Below are 14252 nucleotides of genomic sequence, written 5' to 3'. Positions count from 1 at the left end.
CATAACTACCCTTTTACTTTACCCATGCCTGACCTCTAAAACCCCAAACTACGCCTTAATGCTGCCCTTCACTGAAACCCTGAAAACCCCTTGCTACTCCTTAAAGCTACCATTTCCTGAACTCTAAAACCCCTAACTACATCTTAATGCTACCAATTGCTGAATCCTTCCAACTCCTTACTACCCTTAACACTCCCCTTCTCTAAATAAAAAAAAAACTAACTAGTCCCTTGTTCCACCAGTCCCCAGCTCACTTTAGTAGGAAGATGCCGCCTTGGCCTTTATCTCACTTCTCTTTGCCCTGTAAGGCAAAACATTTTTCATTTCTATGTAACCACATTTTTCCATTCCATTTTTAGGTCTCGCCTGAGCCAGGGCATGCGCTGCCCTGGCGAGACACTTAGTGAGCGGGCTGTCAAATGTCCGACCACAGCTTTTGGGTTGGCATAGAGCGTGCGGTTACGTGCAGAATGACGAGCAGAGACGCCATCTGGCTTTCCTCTCTCGTCATGGTGCGCGCAAATCGCTCACAATTACTTTAACTTTTGCAGCGCGCACAAATCGCAGGCTCACCTCCTGCTCCCCCTCTCAGTTAACAGCCCCTCCCCCGTCACAGAGCGCGTCTCGCGGCCGCACATCTTGTTTTGTGCACGTCAGACTATTTTTTTTATCCTAAATACTCAACCTCTATTACTTTTACACCCAAAAGCAAATTGCTTTCGGACATAAAAGCAAACACTAGTCGTGACCTTTTCACCGTATTGTTTAAGTCCGCATGGATTTACCAGTATCGCCGACTTCTGCGGCTCCTGCCCGGTGCCTGTGCCTGTGTTTTTCACCCTTAGATTGCTTCCTCCGTCAACGTTGTTCTGGACATTGTCATGCGGTCATGTGAGGTTGTTTTTTCCCATTTTTATTAACTTAATTGTGCCCGGTTACGTCTCTGCATTTCCTGGCTTACACCTATTGGCTACCTTCCGTGCTTTCTTGTGTCATTGGTTGCCATACGTGCAGGTCAGGCAAGTTCTACCAGCCTAATTTATCGTATTCTCCTGCTTCACGTACTCTTGCAGTGTTACTTAGCAACCAGGACGCCCCAATGTAGGTTTGCACAGCCACATTAGCACGCAGCATGCAACGGCTGTTTAGGGCCCTGGGTTTCGGTTTTTCCTCTGTAAGGCTGTTTTTAGTGCACTTCTGATTCACCAGGACAGCTCAAAGGCCAGGCTAAGGCCACGCACACGGTGTTTAATTTCAAAATAATTATTAAATACAGGTCCACATATTTGTCTTGCGTACCTGTCTGTGGGGCTGCAGAATGCCGGCCTTTACAACCACTAAAGTTACCTGGCAGGGATATACCTGGGAGGGGGGCTGGGTCGTTACACTCCCTAAAAATATGTTCTGTAGTAAATAGTTGGGTATACGTGCTTTCAGTCGGCTAGTGTGACGTTTCTGTCGGATTTCACTAGGAATTTGTTCATGCCCCCGACAACAAAAACACACACACTCAGTGACCCTGGGCTCACAGGCTATGACTCTCGAAGCCTCAGACAGGAAGTAATAACTTTATTTGTATAACTACATGCCTCTCTCCAAACACTCTATCTCTCACTCTATCTCTTTCACTCTCTCTCTCTCTCTCTCTCTCTCTCTTCCTCTCACTCTCTGATCACACTTCTCTCCGCCCTGTCTATCCCTCTGTCCCCTGCCTGCCAGCAGTAATACTTGTTAAATTCACGTTTTCAGCAACAACATGCTTTCACAAAATGCCCACTAGTGTGCAATGCAGGACCTTAACCAACAAAAGTTTATGCTAAAGCAATATGTTAAAACAGACACAACACAACATACACATGGGCTGGACATGTGAAAGGGGGGCTACTAAAAATATTAAAAACTACACAAGGAAAACACAGGACTTTGCTACAGCCAAACTTTGTGTACATTTCTCTTAGCACTGTCTCAGTCCCTCAGACTTAAAAGTTGATATATTGAAAACACCACCCATTTTATTAAAACATAAGGATCTCTTTATCGTTTTATTCCACACTAACAAGATCTACAAGCTTTGGGTACATCAAACGCTCTTTTTTTCCACTTCAGCTTATCTGTCCGCTTTGCTGCTATAGCTTAAAAACATTTCCAAAGCCAATAGCTCTACCTAAACACTTATATGGTCCCAAAGGCAAGACCTATTGGCTATGCCAATGCTTGTTTTAATAGACAACATTTGTATCGCCCCTTTCTTCAGTTTAGTTTCCCACAATATTTTTACTGCAGACCTTGAAAATTTGCAAACACTGCCATCAATTGCTCATGAAAGTCAGATGATGAATGATGATGGTAAACCTCAAAGACATCCTTACACCATACCCAGCAATCATCACTATGAATGCTGTAAGAAAGTAATAACCTTGGTAATGTTGGTTTAACACGGGTTTTGTCCCTGCACAGCACTTAATCTTCAGAAAAACAACTTACTTTTGAAGCTGAATACGCAGAATATAGCGGGCAAGGGTAGTTTGACACACCTGACGAAATATTCAGTATAAGACCCTTTTTCCTGAAATTCAAAAATATGTGCATTGAGTACATATGTGCATTGTTAATGAAATGTTAAGTTTGTAAAGCTTAGTAAGTTCTACATTTAACATGAGGCTCAGCACAACATTCCTTTATCAGAGTCAATATTTACTGACCTTTATCAGACATCAATATTTATGTTGTCCATCATGTAGATTTAGAACCCATTTAGTATTGTATAAAGGATTGTCGTTTTGAACCGACCTCCTTTATTTTACAACCTACATCCATATTCATACAGAGGATCATTTAGAGTTTTCATTAGGGAGGCAAGACTGTCACTAGATTTATCTGGCTGTTCTAGGCAGGGAAATACATTAATGACCATGCCACACAGGTAGGAAAGTTCCTGTGTGCAGGGCCCTCTCTGCCAACTCTTCAGACTTCAGAGCAATTACCGCATCAGTGGTTGCTCTGAAGGTCTAGAGTTCCCTGGCAAGCAAGTGAGGAGCTCTAAATATGGCGGAATGTCCTTTGCTGACCTAACAAGGCAGCGGACTGCTAGCCAAACCCTAATCAGTCTCATTGTATTTTCAACTAGTTCCTAATATAGCTGAGGTGTTCTCTTTCTGCATGAACCAGTGTGACAGCCAGTGTAATGACACAGGTAACAATAAAACAAGTACACACCTTTGTTCCATTTGTCCCAAGACCAGGCTTGTCATCTGTGAAAGAAAATAGACTTGGTTATTTCCTGAAAAAGGAGAGGGAATGCAACTAGTCTGGAACTATCAACAAAGAACACTTTGCAGGTTAAGGTACTTCTAAATGTTAACCAAATCAGCCTTCTCCAGAAAACATGCATTTGAAATATAAGCAGAATGAGGAGAATAGAGAGTAAGAGTTCCCCAAAATGCATACAAGTTAGAAATCCAGTATATTTGAAAAACTATTTTTTTTTCATTCAACCAGCGAAACTGTTGGACACGCTTATCAATTGCAAAGTCATGATCAAAGGATGCATCTTGTCAATGACTAGATTTGTGGAGGCACAGTCCACAACGACGGTATGCTTTGCTGGTATGGTATTTTATCTTTAACTGCCATAATCCCCCTTACTGCTTATGGGGCAAGTTCTGCGCCACTCTATTTCACACAATGATTTGTGCTAGATGCTAAAAACGGAGGGGATTGTTGCAAAATATGTTATTATTTATGGCTTCAAACGCAATGCAAAGCCGAATTACAGCTGGGAGGAATTGGTAATTACTGTCAGTGGTATATGCTCTGCATTCCGAAAAGGAGAAAAAAACAGCTGACGGGGTAAAATTACAGATGGCAGTAAAGGCACTTTTAAAGGAATTACAGGAATTAATGTCATTCTTAAATTGGGGAATGTGTCTTCCAAAATAGGTCCAGCAATGAGATGGTCTTAAAATGGTTAAAAGCCATAACTGCCTACAGCAACTTGAAGATTTGGCTATCTCGTGTCACAAAAAATTCAGGCAATGATGCGTATGTTCCGTGGGGGACCTTTTGACCCCCTCCAAAATTAGAAGTCATTTTAAGGCCTGAGGTATTTGTTTCTCCTAGACACTGCCCTTTTTATCCAAGTAGTATTCCTTTCACACCCAGATCCTGACCTTAGTCCATCCCGTCTATAAACAGAGGGTGGATTACCTTCTGGATGACGTGCAGGCAGTTTTTGACATGTTGGACTTGTGAAGCAGACAGAACCTTCATACAGAGTTCTTTAACATTGACATAAGTGAATCTTGATGCTGTTATCTGTGAGTAGAGTACAAAGAGGCTTCATGTAGAGGGTGAATATGACTTGTCACATGCATAGAACCCTGGGGGGGGGCACAGGCAATATGAATCTCTTACTGACACATTGGTGCCCATTTGAAAAGACTGATGTTGGTGGGAAAGATAGGAGGAGAACCAGTGAAGGACATTGCCAGTGAATACCATCAAGAATTCAAGGTGCATTTGATGGTGGTATGATTGGCTGTGTCGAAAGCTGCTGAGAAGTCCAGCAATATCAGGAGGCAGGGGTCATATTCATCCTAGGCACAGATCTCTGCACTGGGGTGAATGTATGACATTGTTTTGCATTCTGTCCATCAACTGTTGTTTTTGTATTTGTCACCCCGAGTGGGACGGGTATGCTCAGACGTGAGTCCCGTGCTCTCCATGCCACTGGAATCAAGCTATCCTGGCTGATGAGGGCTGAAAGCCCGAAACCGGTCCTAGGATGCTTGTTTCCAGTTCAGAGAGGACCTGGCTTGGCAGTTCGGGCTGGACTGTTCAGATGGGGCACAGGGTCAAGACTGATTTGCATATGGCTGGGTTCAAACTGGAATGGCGTGCTGAGCAAAAAAACGATGGATTTAGGCCCAGATCTCTGTACTGAGGTGAATGTATGACATTGTTCTGCAGTCTGTCCATCAACTGTTGTTTTTGCATTTGTCACCCGAGTGGGACAGGTACGCTCAGACGTGAGTCTCATGCTCTCCATGCCACTGGAATCAAGCTATCCTGGCTGATGAGGGCTTAGAGCCCGAAACCGGTCCAAGGATGCTTGTTTCCAGTCTAGGGAGGACCTGGCTCAGCAGTTCTTTTACAGGAAGGGATAGGCTTAACAGATGATGTTGCCGACGTGTTGTCAGATTTGCATTGTTTCCCTGAAGAAAAGGTTGACGGCATTGCACTTTTCTGTGGAGTGAGAAATAGTTAGGTTTGGGAGGGGACTGATACAGTGTTTGATTGTGTTGAAACCCGCTCTGTTTCTGTTGGTGGCTTTATTGATGGTTTCGGTATAGTACTTTGCTTTGGATGTGATGAGCTGTCTGCATACTGCGTGGAGGTACTTCAGTATCATGAGGTCATTGGGAGTTCTGTTTTTCTTCCATTTGTTTCCTGTTCATGGATGGATCTTGCATTGACAGAATGTTGTTTAAAGTACCAAGATGCTGAAAGCTTTTCCTTGCGCTTGCATGTTTTAATTGGGGCTTGGATGTTCACATATTTTTTTTTTTAATTGTTGAAGTTGTTTATAAGGATGTTGGCATCCGACATGGAGTTGACAGAGTGAGAGATGAATTGAAGCATTGGGTTTTCTATGGAGAGGTTTTTAAAGGGTCTAAAACCTTGTCTTCTCTTTTGGGTTGACCTTTGTTTGTTGGTGTGGGCGATGAGCAAGGAAATAGGGATGGAAAAGTGGTTGATCCTCTGCAGGGGTGTGAGTGGTTTGCATTAGATGTTGGTTGTTGGACTTAGCCCTTTTGGCAGGTTCACCCCTAAACTTTTTGCTTTTAAATGTGCCCTGATGTTAGTTGTTTTGGGCTTCTGCGCACTTTAGCACTGTGTCCCAGTGTAAAGTGCGTGCGCAGTCTGAGTGCTTGTGGTGAGATTGGCCTGCCCTCCCATAGGAATGCATGGGGGAGATGAGTGTCCATGGTAGTTCCTGATGTGAGAGGAGTGCAGGGGCGAGTTTGGTATGTGCGAACTCGTCAGATTAAATGCTGCGCAATGGTGTGCGCAGATTTAGTGTGACCAGTCTAGAAGTGCCACTTTTAGAAGTTGGCATTTCTGTGTGCAGTGAATGTGAATTGCCTGTCTGGCTTGTGAGTGACAGGGGCTGGCTGGTGTGCCTGGCTCCAGGAGTCAGGATGGGTCTGCCCGGTGGTGAATAGCGAGATCTCAATGTAGATGGGAGGGAGGAGTTGCACCTGGGACCTGAATAGGGCTGCGTCTTCCCTCCACAATGCTGGCTCCGCCCCCTGTGGTGCGTCTGATGTCCCTGGCCTGTCCGGTGAATAGGGAGTGGGGCTGAAGCAAACCAAAGAGCTCCAGAACCATTTGTGACTGGTTTTCTCCTTGCCCTAAAGCTTTAGACAAAGGAAATTGGTGTATAAGAAGGGGCTGTGACTCCATGTAAAATGTTCTCTCTTATCCTGACTTGAGGGGGGCCTGCTGCTGCTGCTGGGAGCCAGGAGGAACCGCCACTGGGGTCTGCCTCCCTGCTGGAGGGCCCAGTGAGCTGGCCCCTAGGCCCAGCCTTTGCCCCCCCCCTCATTCTAAGATTTGCCCTGGAGACTTTGGGCTGTAGCGCCTGGAAGTGCTTTATTTTTCCTCCTGGGGAGCGCTTTATTTTCCTGAGCAGCGCTTCCGTTTTGAACTGCAGCACGGAGCTGCGATCACCTTCCAGAGGGAGTCCCCGGCGTGGGGATCCCCCTGCCTTTATGCTCTGATCGAGCGGGTGCCTACCCCGCAATCTGCCCGATTTTCAGCACGGGTGCCCACCCTGCATATTTGCCGTTTTTAAATCCCTAGTGGGTGGATACCCCGCCAGGGACCTTGTGCTGGTTTGATATCCCTAGCGGGTGCCCACCCTGCCATGGACTTTTGCGCTTCCAAAATGGGTGCCTACACCGCACTTTGTGACATTGAGCGGGTGCCCACCCCGCTGTTATCTTTGAACTTAAATCACGGGAGCCAACCCCGTATTGTCACTGCACGCACAAAGGAGTCACCATCGAGTCACCCCTGCAGCCCGGGATCCAGAAGAGGTGCGGCTGCGTGAAGAGGAAGTCCAGCGGGACTGCCAGGGACTGCCTGTTTGTGGGCGGGGCCAGCAGTGGGAGCAGGAGCCTCGTGGGCTCCATTTTAGCCTTCCCCTGTAGCTCGAGAGAGGGGGAAGGCAACCAAGAAGACAAAGCCCCGGTCCCGAGAAGGTGGACCGGGTGAAGCTGAGACTCCTTGGCGAGCTCCCCTGACTGGGGAGAGCCCCGCCCGCTGAAGGAGAAGGCTGCAGCTGGAATCGATCGAGAGCAGAGCTCCCCTGCTTGAGGGAGAGCTCCGTGTCTAGCGGCATCTTCGGCAGTAGAGGCGGAGGGGGGGCCGTGACACATTGTCGGTGCCTAACCCCGCCGCAGATGACAGAGTCCTGAGAGCTCCAGTGAGTGGGGTTGAGCAGGAGCCTGTAGTTGGTGACAGAGCCCCGTGGGGCTCACGCACACATGGTTGGTGCCTGCTTCAGGATATTGTCATTGCTCCCCCCCTCACAGCTACCCCGCTTGTCCGAGGGCAGCTGCAACATCGGGCTGTCCTTTTGTTTATCTCTGAGTCCCGGAGGGGACTCCAATGGGCCAGTGCTTGTTTATTTTGGGCATCCTCAGCTGCCCCACAAAGCTGCAACGTTCTTGGGGCACTCTTGCCCCTAACTAGGAGTCTGGTAGGGGTGCATGTCGGGGCACATTGTCGGTGCCCGCCCCCTGATGTCGCTCCTGTGGCACGGGTGGTACTAGGCCCTGAGGGTTCTTCACAGCTGCCCCGCTAGACAGAGGGCAGTTGCAACATTGGGGAATTTGTTACTTAGGAGCCCTAGTGGGGTTTCAGGAGGCACGCTGGTGCCCATGCTCATTTTTCAGCTGCTCAGCAAGTAGGGGGCAGATGCCATGTTTAGGGAAGAGGTGTGGCGCCGCGGCCAGGGCGACTGACTCCGGAATTTGGGGATCACGGTTCGATCCCCGGCACCGGCGGCAGATTAGCCCAGCACCATGTGACTCTGGGCAATAGCTGGCTTAATCTTCCCGACGGCCCCCAGCGCCTAGAGACCCTAACGGGTGATTGTGCGCTTTACAAATGTGGATATTTAGGCCCAAACTCTTGCGCACCTTTGCTTTCGCTGCCTATGCAGCGCGCCCTGACTATTTAGACAGAGGGCATTTGAGCCCCATGGAAGGCCAGTTGGCCTGGGGTCCGTACCTACTGTGATTCTTGCGCAAGGTGGTTGCCTACTGTGTTCATGAGGATAATTGCCTAATGTGATTTATGCGTAATGTGCATTGCCTTTATGCCTGTGATACCTCTTACTGTGTTTTTATGATCAGGAGGTTGTTTTACCTAGTATGGTTTATGCTAGTCAGTTTATGTTTCCCTACGTTATCTATGCCTATGGTGATTAGTAGTGTGTAGTGTGTCCCTACCTTTTGCCAGTGGTTACCAATGTTCCCTCTAATTTTTTTCCTCTGTGTGCGGCAGTGTAGGGTCTCTGTGCGCTGCAGCCATGGCAATGTGCGCCAGAACCAGACCGTGCGTGTGTGCAGCGCCAAATATCCCTCCAAACTTTTGCTTAGAAATCTGAAAAGAGGGGTGCATTTCCACACATACAGTGTCACGTTAAACTATACTGTGTTGTGTGGTTAGGTTTGCCGTAATTTTTAGCTGACAAAATAGCAAATACAAGTTAAAAGCACTTTAAAAGTATTTTAAAGTTGTGTAAACTAATTACATCGGTGGTACTCATAGTACGGCCCGCAGGCCGCCAGCGGCCTAGCAGGCCTTCATTGGCGGCGCACGCACCTTGCCTTGTCGTTTCTAGGCAAAGTGGAGATGCATGGGCTGTAAGAAGGTGTGAAAAAACAACAAAGCCTCATTAACAAGTAAATGGAAGCCCTGTGAAGTACTCAGGTACAGCTGTGTGCGCGCCCAGGAAGCTGTCTCAGCCTGGGCTGCCACAAACAAATGGGTAAGTGGGGGGAGGCTGGGGCTTAAGCCCTTTGAGCCCAATGGGCATTGCACGCCTGGATGTAAGCACATTCAGAATTTGGACAGATAGGGACAGAGACAGACAGAGAGGTACAGAGAGAGAGGAAGGTAGAGGGAGGGAGGGAGGTGGAGGGATGGAGGGAGAAGGGGGTAGAAGGTGGGAGAGGGAGGTAAGGGAGTGAGGGTAGATGGAGTGGGAGATAGAGGTAGAGGGAGGTAGAGAGAGAGGGAGAGGGAGGGGCCGAGGGAGGGAGCGGGAGGTAGCGGTTGAGGGAGTTAGAGAGGGAGGGACAGAGGGACATAGAGGGGGGGACAGAGAGGGAGAGGGCGGAACAGAGAGGGAGAGGGAGGGACAGAGGCAGATGGAGAGGGAGGGACAGCGAGGTAGAGGGAGGTAGAGAGAGGGAGGTGCGGAGCGAGAGGGAGGTAGAGAGGGAGAGGGAGGGACAGAGAGGGAGAGGGAGGGACAGAGAGGTAGAGGGAGATGGAGGGAGAGGGAGTTGGAGGGACAGAGGTAGATGGAGAGGGAGGGACAGCTAGGTAGAGGGAGGGAAATGGTGGGAGAGGGAGGTAGAGGTAGAGGGAGAGGGAGCTAGAGGAAGAGGGAGCTAGAGGGAGGGACAGAGAGGTAGGGGAAGGAAGAAAGAGAGGGAGGTAGAGGAGGGAAAGGGAGAGGGAGGGACAGAGAGGTAGAGGGAGGGAGGTAAAGGGAGAGGGAGGGAGGGACAGAGAGGTAGAGGGAGAGAAAGGGAGAGGGAGGGACAGAGAGGGAGAGGGAGAGGGAGGGACAGGGGTAGAGGGAGGTAGAGGGAGGGACAGAGCGGGAGAGGTAGGTAGAGACAGAGAGGGAGGGAGGGAAAGGGAGACGGAGCTAGAGGGAGAGTGAGGGACAGAGGTAGATGGAGGGACAGAGGTAGAGGGAGGGAAAGGGAGAGGGAGGTGGAGGGAGGGACGGAGTGGTAGAGGGAGAGGGAAGAAGAGGGAGGGACTGAGGTAGAGGGAGGTCGAGAGGGAGGGAGGGACAGAGCGGGAGAGGTATGTAGAGACAGAGAGGGAATTAGAAGGAGGGAAACGGAGAGGGAGGGACAGAGAGGGAGAGGTAGGTAGAGACAGAGAGGGAATTAGAAGGAGGGAAAGGGAGAGGGAGGGACAGAGAGGGAGACGTAGGTAGAGACAGAGAGGGAGGGAAAGGGAGAGGGAGGGAGAGGTAGGGACAGAGCGGGAGAGGTATGTGGAGACAGAGAGGGAATTAGAAGGAGGGAAAGGGAGAGGGAGGGACAGAGAGCGAGAGGTAGGTAGAGACAGAGAGGGAGGGAGAGGGAGGGAAAGGGAGAGGGAGGGAGAGGGAGGGACAGAGCGGGAGAGGTAGGTAGAGACAGAGAGGGAGGTAGAGGGAGGGGGAGGGAGAGAGAGGGACAGAGAGGTAGGTTGAGGTAGGTTGAGACAGAGAGGGAGGTACAGGGAGAGAGAGGTAAAGGGAGAGCTAGGGAGAGGGAGCTAGAGGAAGAGGGAGGGACAGAGAGATAGAGGGAGGGAAATTGAGAGTGAGGTAGAGGGAGGGACAGAGAGGTAGAGGGAGCGGGAGGGATAGAGCGGGAGAGGTAGGCAGAGACAGAGAGGGAGGTAGAGGGAAAGGGATGGAAAGGGAGAGGGAGGTCGAGGGAGGGACAGAGCGGGAAAGGGAGGGAGATAGAGGGAGGGAGAAGGAGATAGAGGGAGGGAGAGGTAGAGTATTTGCTACTTCTGTGGACAATGTGCAGCCTTTAATTCTAAACTTTTGTGCATTCTAGGAGCAAATTTGAATGTTTTCAGATATGTTTTTGTCCTACCCTAACAAGGGTATAAATGTTGATTTAGGTATTTCACTGGTAGTAAGGTCAAAATGTCATGTCTTAATTTCGGAGGTCGATTGTGGGGTAGAACATTAGCATCAAACAGCCCGAGCATTGTTCATAATAAAATCAGTGTTGAGGCAATGCTATCGTTTTTAAGAGAACAATGAGACTGTTTTTATTAACCATATTTTGCTTAGTAGTATAGAGAATAGCCCTCATATGCTAGAGTCTGCATCAGGGCCATCGGATACTTTTTAGGTCAACACTATACTTCCTAGATTACATTCCACATCACTATATACCACTTCATAACACACCATAACACTCAACTCTGCGCCACTCCATAACAATGCACTCTACTCCACGTTAGAAGGCTTCACTCCACGCCACTTTGCACCAGTAATTTTTAGCCATACTGGATAGCAGCCACACTGCTGTAAAACATGGCTAAGACATATTGGCAAAGCTGTAGGCGAGATCTATTGGCTGTGCCAGTGCTTGTTGTTTATAGTTAAGCATACATTATAGGATCTCCTTCATATTTTGTCACTTTTGATGTCAATACCAGCTGGGTAACAGGAGTTTTAAATTCATCACTGCACAAATGGACCATCTCAGTCTCCTTGCCCACTCCGTCTTGTTTATTGCTCTCTATCAAGGGTAGACCTTTTTTAGAAGGAGAGTTGACTGATCTTTTTCCACACAGTAACTACAAGTTAAAGGCATTCAATGCTCTATTCTTTCAATCTCCATTCTTTTTCGTTAGTATACTGCTGATTTTCTTCGTGTTGTCTGGTACGTTGTTTTCAGATTCCTGGGTACTTTGTGGTAAATAAATAATTTCTGAATGGCCTTCAAGACGATGTGGTTCATTAAAAAAAGGATGTCCATTCAGTGCCAATAGGATCTCGTTTTTTCCCATTAAACGTTTAGTTAAAAGGTTTTGCTTTCAACTTAAGTTCAGTTCAAGATCTAAAGAAATCTGGCCTTGGTTTAAGTTTCATCCGCTTCCCAAGTCGAATTGAAAAGTGTCTCATCACTTCACCTTTGCAGTGTTTCATTGTCATCTTGTGTCAACAGAAGCAGTATAGGTCCAGACGATTTTGACATTGCCAGTTTATAGTTTTTTCGAGAGAGTCAGAATTGTTTTTTGAACAGATACTAACCTATGGCTCCTCTTCCTAATACTCATCAGAATGGGAAAATTGTTCCATTGCGTTAATTTGCTGCAATTGACATGTAAACCTTTCTTGTCACTATTGAAAACCGAAATCTTTGGACTGCAGTCTTCATATTTTGTGCCACTTTGAACTATCTGCACTACAGTTTGGTTTAAACAGAGTGCAGTTGTAACAAATAACATTGTCATGATCATGAGGGAGGCACTGATTGCTGACATCATGCAAGCCTAACTTAGGTAACATCATTTACACAGTAGGCAGACAGAAAATGAAACATCCTGAAAAGACAAACACTAAACATAACCCTGTTTTCTCGCAGCACGTTGGAAAAAATGGTCTTCATGTCAGTTTTCAGTGTTTTTTAGATCCTCTGCACTTTTTTGCTCATGTTCTATTTTCTTCTTTTAAGAGTAGCTATAAACTCTTTCTGGGATTGACAGAGGAAAATTATTTCTGTTTGTGATTTGGATAGTGCTTCTGAATAGTATGGTGGGAAATATAAACTGAAGCTAATGGGCACTAAGTAGGGAACCCTGGCCTTATGGGCAACCTTTTTATTAAATATACAGACTGCACCTATGGCCAATGCAAAATTATACTTTTTTTGAATGCTTTTTACTCACCAAACCCACCAGCTGGTGGAATGATGCATAGCATGGGAATCCTGAGTAGAATCACACTGCAAAGTATTCACAGCCTCAGCCACCAAGCACCTTTTTTGTTAGTCCAAGAATCTTTCCATCAACAGCATAAAGTTAATGTCAGCAATTTTATTTTCCATGTCATGCTTCATCTTATCTTCATCACTCAATGATGCTACAGTCCTGCTCTTCACACCGACTAACCATGCCCCCAAATCCGTTTTGTTCTTCTTTTTTTTCCCTGTTCATCAAAGTACTCCAGTACACCATGTACTTGTTAATCAACCTTTTTTTTATTATTACTGGCTTATATAATTTACTTCACTCCCTAGTCTGACAGTTACTCGAGGCTAACCCTGATCCAGATTTTATCATTTTTTAACTTAAAGCCAATTGCTGTTGACTGACAGTTGCCCTTAAACTGAACAGGAACAGGGTTACAATTAAAATATTAGTGCAGCAATATCTACTGGGGGGGGGCATACTCAACCTGCTCCTTCTATGGACATTGTGGGCAATGTATATAAATCAACAAAAGAGTGACTAGTAGGAAAGGATTAGTCAGTTGTTCTCATTATAGAGAAGAAAACTACAGACTATAATCATTCATACAAAATCGTGAAGCATGCACAACATAAAGAAAAAGAGCCCTCAGGCACCAACAAGACAGTTGGTTGCCATTTGTCTTCATTGGGTTCTTTTCTTTAACAGAAATTGATACAGTGAGTTAAAAGAAGTGTGGACTACTCCCCCCAAAAACATTATTTTATTAAGAGGGTAGCTCTAACTTCATTAAAATGTGAGTGAAAGGTCGGACGAATTGGTGATTATGTAAATTTGAATCACCCAGTCCTAAAAAGAAGTCAACATGTTTCTGCTGAAGAGAGCCATACTCAGCTCAGCATTCATCCGGACCAAACAAAAAATACGTCAGATGGGTGGAGCACACTAAGGCTTCACTGCCATCTGAGGTAAAAGAAAACATATATTTAAAAGGAATACGACCTTATGTGTATCCGAGGCACTGGAACTTTCTAGTGCTCCTCCTCCTATATGTGAGGGATTTTTCTGTAATAAATCAATATATGACAAAACACAAAACATCAAATTATAATGATAAATGTGCTTGATTACGGAGTTTCAATCAATAATAAAATTCATTTATTCCTATTGTGCAAGCAACCACATCTAATTTATGATCCCACAATTGTATTTGGAAGCAGCCTTTGTGTTAAGATATCACCCGTTGTGTGGCATGCAAGAAATCACAGAGTTGTGTATGTAGACGCTCCTAAAGTACCCACTGGGCTATCCTAGTTCGATTGCCATGTCTTTCTTCAAGAGCTCGAATACAAAGGGTTTTTATTTAAAGCCCTCCTGTGTGCGCGATCAACTCATAAGTAAAAATTATTTTAATCCATTTGGTTGTTTGAACGTCCATAAAATAAAAATGTTTCATTAACAAGAATTAATGTAAGCTTAAAAATACACCTTCGCCAAATTAATAGAAGAGG

The 14252-nt window shown here is 46.5% G+C and overlaps 1 protein-coding gene across 4 annotated transcripts in view; it reads right to left on the bottom strand.

Moving 5' to 3' along the window:
* The window catches only part of HSD17B3 (hydroxysteroid 17-beta dehydrogenase 3), a 910057-nt gene that overhangs the window by 268730 nt on the left and 627075 nt on the right, over positions 1-14252 (bottom strand). For all 4 annotated transcript variants that reach the window (XM_078675687.1, XM_078675688.1, XM_078675690.1 and 1 more), the window contains 2 exons: positions 3217-3251; positions 2485-2566 (listed from right to left, as the gene is read on the bottom strand). In XM_078675687.1, the coding sequence (XP_078531813.1) occupies positions 2485-2566; positions 3217-3251 (117 nt within the window). The remainder of the gene's footprint in view (positions 1-2484; positions 2567-3216; positions 3252-14252) is intronic.

Source organism: Lissotriton helveticus, chromosome 2_1, assembly GCF_964261635.1.
Source record: "Lissotriton helveticus chromosome 2_1, aLisHel1.1, whole genome shotgun sequence".
Taxonomy (NCBI): Eukaryota; Metazoa; Chordata; class Amphibia; order Caudata; family Salamandridae; genus Lissotriton; species Lissotriton helveticus.
The sequence above is the reverse complement of the archived record's forward strand: the minus strand, read 5'-3'. Positions and strand labels throughout refer to the sequence as shown.